A 14,474-nucleotide genomic window follows, 5' to 3' on the forward strand; every position below is an offset into this window, starting at 1 on the left:
TTGGTATTTGAACAGTTTCTATTGACTTCCACTGTATGTAAAAAAATAACTGATTCTTGTCTGCTCAATGGTTCTTGCAAGACACCTAGCCAATCAGGTTGCAGTAAATTTGAATATGCACATATTACATTTGTACAACAAATAGGAAGGTTTTCACTGAGTAATAATATTTACATCGTTAATTGTGAACTGTAAAATATATAAGCTAATATAAAAAAATATATATCTTGTGATAAAACATAAAATGTTAGCAGTCATTTCAATATATTTTTAACAATAAAACATGCACCGAATCGTGACACATTAAACGAAGAAATAAATAATTTATTTCATCAGTTAATCACTTACTGATTCATTGATCGACAAAACCCATTCAAATAATGCATGACTGAGATTAGTGCTCACTAGAAAGCAGATGCCACACTTTTATTTTATTTATAGGCCTGTTAGAATTATGACGTCGCTTTGCTCCATGTCACACACCTCTTCATCTCACGTGCTGCCCTTTCCCTCAAACACTGCAAAACATCAGCTCACTGTTTGTGTACGGCTCTGTGTTTGAGCAGAGAATATGAACCCTCCCCGCAATTCTCTGATAGCTTGTGTAAATATACAGAGGGACCGACGCATGCAGTGCAAAGAGCGAAATAGAACTGTCACATTACATTTGGTTAAACAGGCACATGAAGATTTGAGTGGCAGGAACAAGAGATAAAATAAGAGTGTAGATGACAATGGGTTAATTGCATGTCTTTTACACAACTGGATTCCATGGGAACCAAAAGTAAAGCTCAAGTTTTAAATTTAAATTAAATTAAAATTAAGGAATGAAAACAGCTGGTAACTTATTTCATTTGTTTTCTTCTTTCTGTTTAATTGAATACGTTCAGTCTAACACATGTTAGAATTGTTGCAGTACAACCAAAATCCTCTAGGTGGCACAGGATTGTCAATACAGGGATGGTTGAGGGGAAATATCTGCTTTCAGGTTACAACTAAGTTGCCTATTAATTCAGAAATAATTGTTTCTTCGCTCTATGAACCTTTAAACTGAGTTGGGAGCTTCTAAACAATAGCATAAAAGACTGTCATTGCTGCCCTAGTATTCACTGTGACCACAGCACTCTCCCAGGAACCAATTAAAGAGACTTATCACACTTGTCTTCATACATTTTAGATTATGTCTCTGCTAATAAAGTTTCAAAAAGTCGTTCCATACATTACCAAGAGACAAAACCGAAAGCCTGGATGAGTTGCCTGCAGCTTAACTTCTACATGGAAATGAGTCTTGTTCACTTCATCCTTTGCCATGACAGCCCGTCGAACTTCAACTAAAACAGGGGTATAAAAACTCAGTTCTTGGAGGGCCGCAGCCCTGCAGAGTTTAGTTCCAACCCTGCTCCAACGCAAAACATATATTTTTCAAATAAGCGTGAAGGACGTGATTGGCTGGATCAGGTGTGTTTAATTAGGGTTGAAGCTAAACTCTGCAGGGCTGTGGCCCTCCAGGAATCGAGTTTGACACCCCGGGTCAAAAGAGACATTGCATGGTCAACCGTGAAAATACTTGTCTGTGCCAAACTAGCAGATTTAACAGATAAATTCCATTTCCTTAGAAGACTTTGAAGCCACAGTGTACTTCTGTTGGAATGACTTGACTCAGATAAAGCTGTATAGCCTACATGCTTGATGTTAATTTGTAAATAGTCTAATGGAATAAAGCTAATTTAAAAGTTAAAACTAAAAGATACATCAATCATGCGTGACAAATGCTCACAGGAAAAAACAGCACCGACTCTTATTAACAAAGCACAAGTCTCATATGTGCTTCCCTCAAGTGCAGTAAGTGTAAAACTCACCATATGTCGGTGAAAATTAATGCTTACAAAACTCAGTGTACAGCAAATTAAATTAAGCGTTACATTTTGCAAAACACAAGTGTTATATTTGCTGTAGAAAAGCTCCTGAGACCTGTATGCAGATTTCAAGCAGCTAATTCTGTGTGCACAAACCACCAAGGAAGAAATTCATCATCACTTTTCATCTTGTCCCCAAACTCCACATACATATCTTGTATCTGCAGTTTTTCAGTCAGCTGAAATCCTGACCACAGCGAGAATTAATGACACAGTCTAGCATGACTTTGCCCACGCATTACATGCGTCGTCCCCCTGCACAAAGGCACCAGCTGAGCCAGGGTCACGATAATCACATGATTTAACACCTGTGCTGTGTGCATACCTGATATAAAATCCAATATGAAATGAATACAACCTCCACATCTTATTCCACTCATGGCAGATTTGATTGCCTCTGCGTGTTCAATACAATACAGAAATGTAGAAGTTTCTCATCTCATTTCACATTGATGTTTCTAGTTCAACAGTCTTGCAGTGTAGTGTGTGTGTGTTAACAATTACTTCTGTATTTGCACTGCGCCTGTCTGCGTGACTGTGCCAGTATTATTCTGTTAAACCGGAGTTATGCATGTGCTGCCTTCTATTGCCATGGAGTCATTATGTGGCATAGATCTCAGAGCTGTTTTAGTGTGAAACAAACCATTAAATACCACGAAACATCAAATAATTCATCAAAGTAATTACTAATACTTACTGAGGTTTTAGTCCAAAATTATTTAAGCCAATCACCCATGCCTTATGAGTCTGACTAATTACTTTATAACAGCAGGTAAATGGTGTCAATGTTGCAGTTACAGTATCTAACTGTATAATGTTGGACTGGATAATACCATTTTTAATTTTCTATATAGTATGAGGATTTAAACATACTATAATAACATCATTGTTTTTTTGCCATTGACTGCAGACCCTTTAACCTGTAGTGTTTTCTCAATTTGCGTAATTATCACTGCAAGCTAAAATAGCCACGTTTCCAGTGGTTCATAGACTGCTCATAGCCTAATCACTGTATGCTATTATTTTTCATTGCCTTTGGAGATTTATTATTAACACGAATGTGCAATAACATTTAATTTACTGACATGTAGCTTAAAGGCTTGTTGCATGCATCAAGAACTCTGAAAGAATTATGCAAAGAACACTGTGAGGTTAAAAAGGCAGTTTCTTGCGGGTGGTATGTCCATATGCATCCATAAATCTGAGCTTTCAGTGATTAAATAACTCTCATTGAAGAGGAGTGTCACAAAGTGCACGTAGCCTTTATTATTTCAGCGATTAAACATCTTTAGAGCCATCTAAATGTCTAATTTTCAGTATATAAGAATGTAAATGTTTGTCAAGGGGTATATGAACTAAAACCAGACAAGAACCAGATATCTTAACTGAGATAACCAGGTCTCTGGATGTTGGAGGGAGACAGTGATAAGAAGGTTATGAGGGCCAGATTACTTGAACCCTTGAGCATAGCACAGTTTTTCTGATTCATCCCTAATTATTTGCACGAGTTAGAAAGAAAAAAGTGCCTAAACATCTATTCAAACCACAAATGTCAGTCCCAATATATTATAGCATGAAAACACTGCAGTTGTGTCCTTATTTTAACTTAAGGTTCATGTGACTTGAATATTTTCTAATAATTCCTGCCCATTTCTCAGTGGTACATCAAAAACGAATAAATCACCGGTTGTGTTTGCAGTACAGTGACTGTTCTGTGGCATTCACTCTCACGCTCATCTCAGCTATTTGTGGACGCCTTGTTCTGGATGAAAATCGGAAATAAATTTTGCAGCATGTTAAGTGGGCAGATAGTCGCTGCCAGCACTTCACACAAACAAATAAATCATTATGAACAATCAGCTGGTGAACAAACCTAGTTAGTGCTGCATTTCAATTATGCCTGGGTGTGTTTTTTAAGCTTCCGGTTGTATTTGTAAGTGGCTCAGAATTTGTTGTATTGTATTTTGGATGGTAGTATACTGTTGTCTCCCCTCCATGCTGATTAACTGATTTGTTAACCACCATAACCAGTAGGAACCTGCATCCGGGTGGTGGTTACCTAATGGTTAAAAATCAGGGATTGCAACTGAAAAATTCCATGTTCAAGCCTTTCAGTCCATGTACTATAATCATTGTGCCCTTAAGCGAGGGACTCAACCCTATAATATATTTCACCAGTCAGGTTCCGGAAGTGAAAAAATGGAAATTGATTTTTAGTGATAATGTATAAACCTCTCAAGACAGACCAACTCTGCGCTCTGAGGGTGTTAATCGATGGTACGTGCTTCTGCAGAAGCCCAAGTCACTGTTAATTTAACTACACTACTCATAGTCCCAGACTGAGATCCACCACTCATAAAGCATTGATGTCACTCCTTATGCTTTCAAATAGCTCATTTATATAGCACATTTCATACACAGTGGTAATTCACCAGTTTTTTTTGTTTTCTTTTTCAGTGTGCTTTATATACATTTATATTAAAAATAGTGATCATAAATAGGTGAACAGGTTCAAAGATTTTGCACGGCTTTACAGGAGCTGCATTTGTCTCATAAGCTTTAATGTGAAACCAGAAATCCTGTCAGACTGCATTATTCAATTTTCCATCAGCACTAGGTTGATTAAACTTGGCAACATCCTTTGAAACAACAAACCATGCATTTGAATCAATACAATTAAATAATTTTGGCCCAGGCTCATATTCTCTATATCCCCTTTGACATCTTGAGTAGTGGTTGTACAGTCACCTTCCTTTCTTGATTAAAAAGCATCTTGAGATGAAAAGCAGCTCAGAGATGAGATCTTAAGCCAAATGACAGACAGAATGATCAGAATCTAATTTTCATACATTTTACAGAATAATCATATAATTGTGTAATCTCATGATAGTCGACAGAGTTTTTTTTTTTTTACACTTTTGTGTTCGGAAACCACAAGGTTTCAGTAGCAGTTAAAAAATGGCAGTGACCATAGGGTGAGATAATTGTTGAGTTTTATTGTGAAATTCATCACCAACAGCTTATTTTTAGATGAGCTCAGTTTCCATTGATTTCCCAGGGATGATGAAACGAACATAAATGATTTCATATTTTATGACTCACAGGAGAGTATGTTTACATATACATTTACATTAATACTCCTGTAAGCAGTGGTACAAAGTCTCACAACTTTTTTACGGAAATGCAAAACTAGCTCTTATACGCAACAAGACATATGACGTCACAAAAACATACAATTATGAGTTAGTTTGTACAAAATAATTGTTTACATTGCTGTTATATTTATACCATTCAATATAAACTCAATGTAAGGTCAATATTACATTTTTAAGAAGGTTTACTATCAAGTTCATCTAAGGCAGCTTAACTGATTAATTAAAACCGACGACCGCACAGTGACAAGAATGCAGGCGAAGACTGTTTACCCAACTCTCAGAGTGGATAGTGAAATTTATGACAGTACTGACAGTTTATGTCAGTACAGACTCTGCCCTCTGCTGGACATTTCATTCATAAAGGCCTTGTTTCAAAACCCAGTTAGCTGCTTTCCTTGTATGACCATTTTGGGCATGATAGGCATTAAGAAAACATGATGGTTAAGGGATCGCGATGTGTAGGCTTGAAACAGGAATTGTTATCTTGCCAAATATCTTCCAGTCCTGTTCTACAAGGCATCATTTGATCTTTGCAGGCATGTGACCACAAAGTGAAACAGCCATACTCTCTATTTAGTATTTTTCCTTTTGGTCAATCATCTTAGTGTCATATCCATGTTTTCTCTGTTATCGCTTTGTTTTTTTGTTTTTTTGTGACGACTGAGAAAATTATTTGCCTGAAAGCATGCATTTCTCAGTCCTTTCAGAGTGATATCCAGGAATCTTGCTGTTTATGTTACATTTTGTGACAGTCATCGAGGATTGGCTATGCATTGCAGTTGAACATACTGTAGATCACAAAATGAAATGCAAATTCGCTGTTTTAATTGCTTTGGATATCAAAGACTGTATCAAAGGCAATATAAAGGAACACAAGGAGTTTTCACTTCTGCCGGGAAACATAGAACAAACCAATCTACTTATGCTGATTACTATGAATGAGGACATGCATTATTACCATGAATGAATCCACATGTATCAACAACTGCAAATTACCTTCCATAATCAGCAGACTTAGAAAAGAGAAGGATGAACCAACTGTGAAGTAATGAGTCGCACCAAATTGGCAGTTGAGCTGGAGATTTTGACAAGTATTCCATAATTATGCTGCTCCTTGAATAAAGCCTTCACCTTCTCCTTGATGCTCATTGATTTGAGTGAATTATTCATTTCAGGGTGCAATGATGCCAAAGTCAGTGCTGTTTTCATCTGACCTTGTCACAGTGAAAGTTATACTTTAGCCCATAACAGGGGTCTATAAATTTTTTAGGCCAAGGACTCCTTGGTGGTCGGAGCATCATTACATACTTTGATATGACACTTAAATCACAAAGCCATTCAAATCATTAATGATATAGAGTCTTTTTTATATTGTACAATACATTGTGTGACAAATACTTAATAGAGCCACTGTAAATAGTAGTAAAAAATTATATACAGTAGTATGCGATACTTAATATACTTAATATATAGCATATAGTAATTATGATATATGATGAGCTGTATGACGCTCTTTAGCAGGCTAAGGCTGTGACTAAAGATGTCAGAGTGACTGAAGATCATTTGGTCACTGGTCACCCATCCAAATCACAAGACATGCAATCAACCTCAGGCTAAGCCACCATAACGACTGAATGTTCTTCAGCCAGTTTAATTTTATGGAGACAAAAACATAAGCAAGCACACACACACACACACACACACATTGTAACAAAGGCTGTGAGTTTGATTATGTCCTTCTGAAAAAATGAAAACCTGTGACATTTGAACAGGTTTTGAGGTTGATATGGTGGATTTATGACAGCAGTAAATGATTGTGTGCAAGAGAGAGTGAATGAGTGTGTGAGAGTGCTGTGATGTGTGAGAAGAGAGAACATGAACTGAAACAACTGTTGCTTAGGTATACTCAATATTTTTGTGGAAACTGTGATACCGTGATTTTTAATAAATGCTATTTATTAAAGAATCCTGAAAAATGTATCAAGGTTTCAACAGAAATATTAAGCAGCAGAAAAAAAAAAAAAAAAAAAAAAAAAAAAAAAAAATTCAACATGTATAATTAGAACCGTTATTTATAAATAAGTACCAATAATAATTCATAATAATTAAGCACCAAATCAGCATATTATAGGATCATGTAAATACTGGAGTAATGGCTGCTGAATATTCAGCTTTTCCATCACAAGAATAAATTACATTTTAAAATATATTAAAATAGAAAATAGTTCCTTTAAATGTAAATAACATTTTACTATATTACTTTTTATATTTTTGTAAATAATAATAATTATTATTGTTGCTTTTAATATTATTATACATTAAACAAAAATACTGTACCCAATCAGACCATTTCTACCAGGTCATATAGATCTATAGACATCTGGAAGAGGATGAGCACCTTAAGTTACTTCTCTATCTGTGAAAAATAGGTTTCCAATCTTCAAAGGACATGCTTTGTTCTCTCCTGAAAAATGTTCCTTCAGATCTAGGCAAGATGATGGAGTACCTGTTTTTACAGGAACGCAGTGGCGCTGAAACTTGTTTAAGGATGTGTGTTGGGGAGATGAGGCTTTAGTTTGTGTTTAAAAAAAGTGTGAACAAATTAATGTTAGACTTTAACTGTTAATAGAACATAATCCATAAAAGGGCTGGGCAGCAAAATCAATTTAACAATTAATCTGTACAACCTTGAAACACAATGAACAGTTATAATGCACAGCCAATATAAGCTTAAAGAGTGCTTGCAGTGACTAGGTAATGGGTTCAATTTCCAGTGAATGCATAAACTGATCAAATGTATAAATTAAAGCTACTTTGGATAAAGAAAACTATAAATTAGCTTCAATGCAAATGATTACACTTAAAAAAAAATAAAAATAAAAGGTCTAATAAGATGTGCATGCAACAGGCAGCAAGCAGTCGAATCAGGAGACTGATTGTGACCACTGGAGCTTGGAGCTTGGAGCGTCTTGCTGTGATGGACTGCACAATTGAATAATCAAATATTTTTGCTCTTAAATATTGAGTGTGACGGGTGAGCTTGGGGAGAGGACTCTGAAAGGGTGGAGATATACGCATCTCTTTAAACAGCCGAACTGAAGGAGACAGAGGCGCAGAACACGCACAGAGGCTCCGGCTTTTGGGCACTTACCAAAACAGTATCTCAGGAGACTGAGGAAGCATCGGCAAACTGAATGAAAAGCAAAGCAGATGACCACGGCGATAACTGACAGCCGAGGGAAGCTTTTACAACTTTAAACGGTTTTGATATGAAGTAGAGCGCTGCGTAAAAGCTTGCGTAATCGTGCGCAGACCAGACCACAACTTTTCATAGTTATTTCTTTTTTAAGCAAAAAGTTTTTTTTTTTTTTAGGATGAACACCTCGGATATTCTTTGCGATTCCGAATTTGCGAATTCGTCTAACTTTTCGTGTGTGAACCGAACCGTTCCCTCGTACAGCATAATTGAAATCGCGTCTTTCATGCACATCTTCCCCACTATCTACGGCATTTTGTGTTCAGTTGGAGTTCTGGGCAACGGTTTGGTGATCTATGCTGTGGCATCATGCAAAAAGAAGATTGTCTCTGATATTTACGTGCTGAATTTGGCCATAGCAGATCTGCTTTTCCTGTTGGTGATGCCGTTCAACATCCATCAGCTGGTCCGGGACAGACAGTGGGTCTTTGGCCACTTCATGTGTAAAGCTGTGGTGGTGGTGGATGTCAGTAACCAGTTTACCACAGTGGGCACTGTGACAGTGCTCTGCATTGACAGGTGAGAGTTGCATGCATTTGGGAAGTCAGAACAATATTAATGCAGGCCTGTTGCTGCGTGCATACTTTACCGTTCTTGCAAAGTAAGCCTGAATCTATAAAAAATAAATATCACAAATGAGATCTAACTGCTATATCATCAGTTTACGATTCAGATTCCTACTAAAGACAAAAACGGCTCCCCAGCTAACAAAACAGGTTGTTTTATAAGAACATCGTTCCCACGAAGTTATGAAAAATATGTTTAAATATATGTAGGCATTCAAAATGTCTTAATTCAAAACTTAATATGACTGTCCAAATAAAACTTTTCTGGAATAAAATATTATATGATCAATGTAAAAAATAACGTTTTTGACCAGATAACTCTGTATGAAAGTTCTGTTAACGTTACTGGAGGAACGTTTGTTCATAACTTTGAGGAAACACTTGCCAAAATTTTGAGAATATTACTTGTTGCTGAGTCTCATCTGCAGTTTCATAAGAGATAACAACTTTGTGCTGAGATTTGCCAAAATTCCAAAGTCTGTAATCAAAAGATTTCAATGTGACTTCAATTTTTTTTCTTCCCAGTATATAGATGCTCACTATAGTAATCAGTAATTTTTACTGTAATTACCGCAATACATAGATGTGTTTTTTGTCGGCATAAATTATTATCGTCATAAATATTTACTAAAGTTAACGTTTGAATTTAATAGAACAGTGGTATTTGGATGTAACAATAAACAGTGACATCACCATATCCGAGCGTTTGGATGTGTTTTCTTGGGACTTAAAATTTGGATTTAATGGAACAGTGCTTGGATGCTTGGGCAGAGCATCCATAATGAGCGACATCACCATATCAGAGCGTTTGGAACTGTTATGCTGCTGGACTGCTGTAATACCTAGCTAGTGCAACCATACATTCCTGCACGGACTCTCAGATCTAGCAATGATAACTTGCTTGTTGTGCCTAAGTATAAACTCTCTGCGTGGATGGTAGGGCTTTCTGTATTATAGGCCCTAAGCTATGGAATAAGCTGCCCTATAATATTTGTGCTGCCTTCCCTCTCCAGACCTTTAAGTCTCAATTTAAAACTCATCTATTTACTTTGTTCTCTAAATAACTCATTTACCTCTCTGATTCTCTATTTCTCAACTTCTGTTTGTATGACATATGACCACCTTCTTAAACATAATTGGTACATTTATACATTCATTCATACATTTCTTTCCTTGACCTGTGACATGTAACTGACAGGTTTCTTTCAGATACAAACCAGTACAGTCAAGATAATAAATGTGCTTATGAAGTGCATCAGCTCTGAGGTCAAAGAATTCTTTATTCAAACTCTAATTACAGAGCACAGACTATTTTCACCAAATTATATGAAATTACAGCCCAGCTGTCCATCGCTGCTAATCAAAGTCTAATCTAGATGTTCCACTGAATGTATGCAAAGAAAAAAAGAAAAGAATGAAATCAGTGCAACTCTTACATCCATGTGATCCAGGCTACACGACCTTGAAAAATGAAGCATGCTGCATCGATCATTTTTGTATCAAGACTGTACTACAGCAACAACAGTGTGTGACACTGAAAAACCCTGTTACTTATAATTATAGCACACAAAAGCACTTTAACACACAGTATCTCACCACATACTGTACAAAGAATGCACATAAAAAATAGAGTGCACAGGAGAGTTTTTGCTTAGTTGTAGGTTGTAGAGTCCCCAGAAAGCCTCTTGATGCATGATTAGGTGATAAAGCTCCACTATATCACTTTTTCATATAGTGTCATTGCTGTATTCCCAAAAGGAATTCTGTTGGTTTTTACTGGGTCACATGTTTAAATTTTACTTCGATACAGCATCTTAACTGCACATTTTCATTATCTTTTGCTAAGCAATATAATCACACATTCTATTTAAAAGGCAACCTTAAAGTCACTGTTACTACTGGGATCAATACATGAAACATGAAGCCAGACACATTCTCTTCCCTTTATAAGAAATTGCAAGGGAAAAAAAACAAAGATTGTTGTCTGACTAGAGTATACGAGAGCTGTGTTTCGACTGTTCACCAGTAAAGTACACATCTCTTGATTTTACACACAAGCTTTTTATCTGATTTCTAGAAATCTAGAATAATACAAACACAGTAAATGTATTTCTTAGAAAGCTGTCACGTGCTGTTTTGCAGCTCTAGTAGCATGTGAACTGTTTGCTTTCCAAGAGTCAAGACAAGTCAGCTTTATTTGTATAGCTCTTTTCACAATACATATTGCTCCAAAGCGGCTTTGGGTAAAATAGTGCCTTAATACCCCTAGTGAGCAAGACAAAGGCAACTGTGCCAAAGAAGGATGCTGGAATGAGGAAGAAATAAGCAGCAAAATGTTTTTTTAACATTGATAATAATAAGAAATGTTTCCCGAGCAGCAAATCAGCATATGATGATTTCTAAAGGATCACGTGACACTGAAGACTGGAGTAATGGCTGCTAAACATTCAGCTTTGCCATCACAGGAATAAAATGTATTTTATAACATATTAGACTGAAAAAGAAAGTTATTTTAAACTGTAAAAAAATATTCACAACATTACGGTTTTACTGTATTTTTAAACTATGGATGGATGCAGGCAGTTGTTTTGTTGGACAATTTGTGCAAAAGATACACATTTTTATTTGGATATGGCAATAGAGTGGCAACAGGAAAGCACTGGGTGGAGCAAGATCGGCAAAGTACCTCAAGACAGGACTCGAACTGGGGTCATCGTGAACGCAGTTGCGCCATATGTCGACGCATTGACCACAAGGATATTGGCACCAACACAATTAATGCAAAAGATACATTTGTCAATACAAAGTTATTTATGCTACAATATAGTTTCAACATCTATCTGTTTTGCATGAATATAATAATAGCCCTGCATTTGAGTTTTTATTAAAGTTTATTCCTGAAAAAAATGTGAATTTTCTTCTCATACAAAAAAAATTTCTTATAAAAAATAAGATCTCTTTCTTCCAGAAAATGGGAAAATAGATCAAATAGAGATCAAATTACTCGTGCTTATGTCTCCAGCTTCTCAATATTTTTCTCTATAGAAAAAAACCCTATTAATCTCACAAGTCTGCTTTGTATAGAGTATCAGAAGAAATTTTAATCATATCACAAACTGTGCTCAGATTTGCCCAGATACCAAAGTCTGCTAAAGAGATCAGATTTCAGTATGAACTCAAACAATTTTCAGCAAATTTATCTGAGCTAAACTATAACTGTTTCTGTTTTTATTTCTCCTAAGCAATTTTGGGAGAAACATCTTATACAAAGTTGATGCAGCAATATTAAAAGAGCTAAAAAAAAAAAAAAGTTTTATTAACTCTTGGGTGGCACTACTTTGATTAATGTGATTTATTCTTTCTTTTTCCAGGTACACTGCAATTGTACATCCTACATCTGAAAAGAGGACCATTCAGTGGACCATCATCATTAACATTTTGGTGTGGGTGGGCAGCTTCCTTCTGAGCATCCCGGTCATGATATACGCTAAAGTCATCTCCAAAAAGAACATGGACATGTGTATGATTAACCTGGATGGGCCTCAGGATATGTACTGGTACACGCTCTACCAGTCTATGCTGGGTTTCATCGTGCCCCTTATTATTATAAGCACATTTTACACTCTCACTCTGTACCACGTGTTCCGCTCCATCCGGCGAGTCAAACGCAAGCAGTCAGTGTGGGCCAAACGGGCCACTAAGACAGTTGTGATGGTGATCGCCCTGTTCTTGGTCTGCTGGTCTCCCTATCATGTCATCCAGGTGATCAACCTCAGCATCCAGCAGCCCACCAGCGCCTTTGTGTACGCGTACAACATCAGCATCTGCTTAAGCTACTCTCACAGCTGCATCAACCCTCTAATGCTGCTGGTGTTCGCCCAAAACTACCGCGATCGCCTCTGCCATCACAAAGAGCTACGATCCCAAATCAGCTCATCCAAGACCACCGTCAAAACCGATGGAGGGTCTGGCATGAGTCCGGACACCAGCCACCGCTGTACCGTTATCTAGCACCCGTCGAGCCTCACTGGACATGCTAACTGAGGAAAATGAAGCAAAAATTTGAAGCCTGCACTGCAACACTTGCTGCACGAGTGTCAATCGCATGGTAGCTTGTTTCTCAAAGGGGAAAACTGTGAAATGAAACGCCACAGTGAATTTTTACGAGGCATGAAGTAGTGAATCAGCACTCGACTGTGTTTGTGGTTTGTGTCACACTCTGGAAAAGTGATTATAATATCCTGTTACTGTTTTCAATGTTTACTGTTAATTTATCTGTTATTTGTTGTATACTGTTACGGAGTGTCTATTTACACTGAGTGCAAATATCTTACGTTGTTGACAGAGGCTATTTACACTAACTCCGCCCACCAATGTGTGATTGGGATAGTCAACAATACAAAAGACGGCTGGAAAACAACAGCTCCAGTGACGAAGACTTTTGACGTGAAGGACACGTGTTCGGATCCGCCTTTTGCCAACCTCTTTCTTCTCCCTTTTCAATTTTCATATCACATCCGAAAGGCATTTATTTTTTGGAATTAAGTTGAAATAAAGTATCGACTAGGGGTAGAGTAGGTGTAGGGAGGGTTTTATTGTCCCAATAAGGTGGAATCCATCTAATCATTTCAATTAAAATTATAATTTATACTCAATATCTTATTATTGCATACTGTTTTATAATGTACAACACTGCAGATAATTGCCAATATTGTCAATATGTAGTGTAAATAGCAGAAAATCCTGCTTTTTTTACATAGTGTAAATAGAATATATTGCTATTTGCACTGTGTAAATAGCATCGCTAAGAAAATATGCTATTTTCAGTTAGTGTAAATATCCTCTAATTGCCATTTACACTTATCTCTATTTAAACTATTTAAACTTAGTGCAAATAGTTTTGAATGTTTCATCCAAAAACCAAAGTTCTGACATAAATAAAAAAATGTCATGTTTATATATATATATATATATATATATATATATATATATATATATATATATATATATATATATATATATATATATATAAAATTTTTGTTTTTAATTGTTGAAAGGTTGAAATTTTCAGGTAGTTACAGTGAACAGAGAGTGAGGCTTTCAAGCTTCATGAAAAAAAAAATATCAGTATGTAAAAAGTATGAGTGTAGCTTCTGTTGGGTATTTGAAGTCTTGAAGTCTTACAATATTTTTTTTTTTTTATCCTTTGAGTGAGGAACAAGCTATACTTCAAATCTGTGTCACTGATAATATTTCCTTTCAGTGAGATGTTTTCGGCTATAAGCAGATCATTTAATCTGTGAACTGGATTACTTCAGTTTGTAAATGAATTATTCAGATTGATTTAGTGAATGAATATACTGATTCATTGAAATGAATCAAAATTATCCATGCACACGATTTGTTTTGCTATAGTATAGCTTTAGAACCTCAGAATAAAGCGCATTTTGAGAGACTATTATACTTTTTGAAGCATTAAAGCTTCAGTGCTTGTTCATTGAAAATACACTTCTTTTCTGCTTTTTGTATTCCACATGAGAAAGAATTTCAAACATGTTCATAATGACAGGAGAGTGAGTAA

The 14,474-nt window shown here is 36.2% G+C and overlaps 1 protein-coding gene across 1 annotated transcript; it reads left to right on the plus strand.

Moving 5' to 3' along the window:
* Window positions 1-8,060: 8,060 nt before the first annotated feature.
* Window positions 8,061-13,822, plus strand: LOC109110756 (melanin-concentrating hormone receptor 2-like). The gene is made up of 2 exons (XM_019123724.2): window positions 8,061-8,846; window positions 12,265-13,822. Exons 1-2 carry the CDS (start codon window positions 8,446-8,448, stop codon window positions 12,902-12,904), a joined length of 1,041 nt encoding a protein of 346 aa, XP_018979269.1. The 5' UTR covers window positions 8,061-8,445; the 3' UTR covers window positions 12,905-13,822.
* The last annotated feature ends 652 nt before the right edge of the window (window positions 13,823-14,474 follow it).

The sequence above is a fragment of the Cyprinus carpio genome, chromosome B14 (assembly GCF_018340385.1).
Source record: "Cyprinus carpio isolate SPL01 chromosome B14, ASM1834038v1, whole genome shotgun sequence".
Taxonomy (NCBI): Eukaryota; Metazoa; Chordata; class Actinopteri; order Cypriniformes; family Cyprinidae; genus Cyprinus; species Cyprinus carpio.

What these genes read in the sequence shown, in the direction of transcription:
- LOC109110756 (XM_019123724.2), top strand. Translation starts at nt 8,446, where the DNA reads ATGAACACCTCGGATATTCTTTGCGATTCCGAATTTGCGAATTCGTCT. An exon ending in ACAGTGCTCTGCATTGACAG is followed by an intron (nt 8,847 to 12,264) that starts GTGAGAGTTGCA and finishes TTCTTTTTCCAG; the next exon opens with GTACACTGCAATTGTACATC.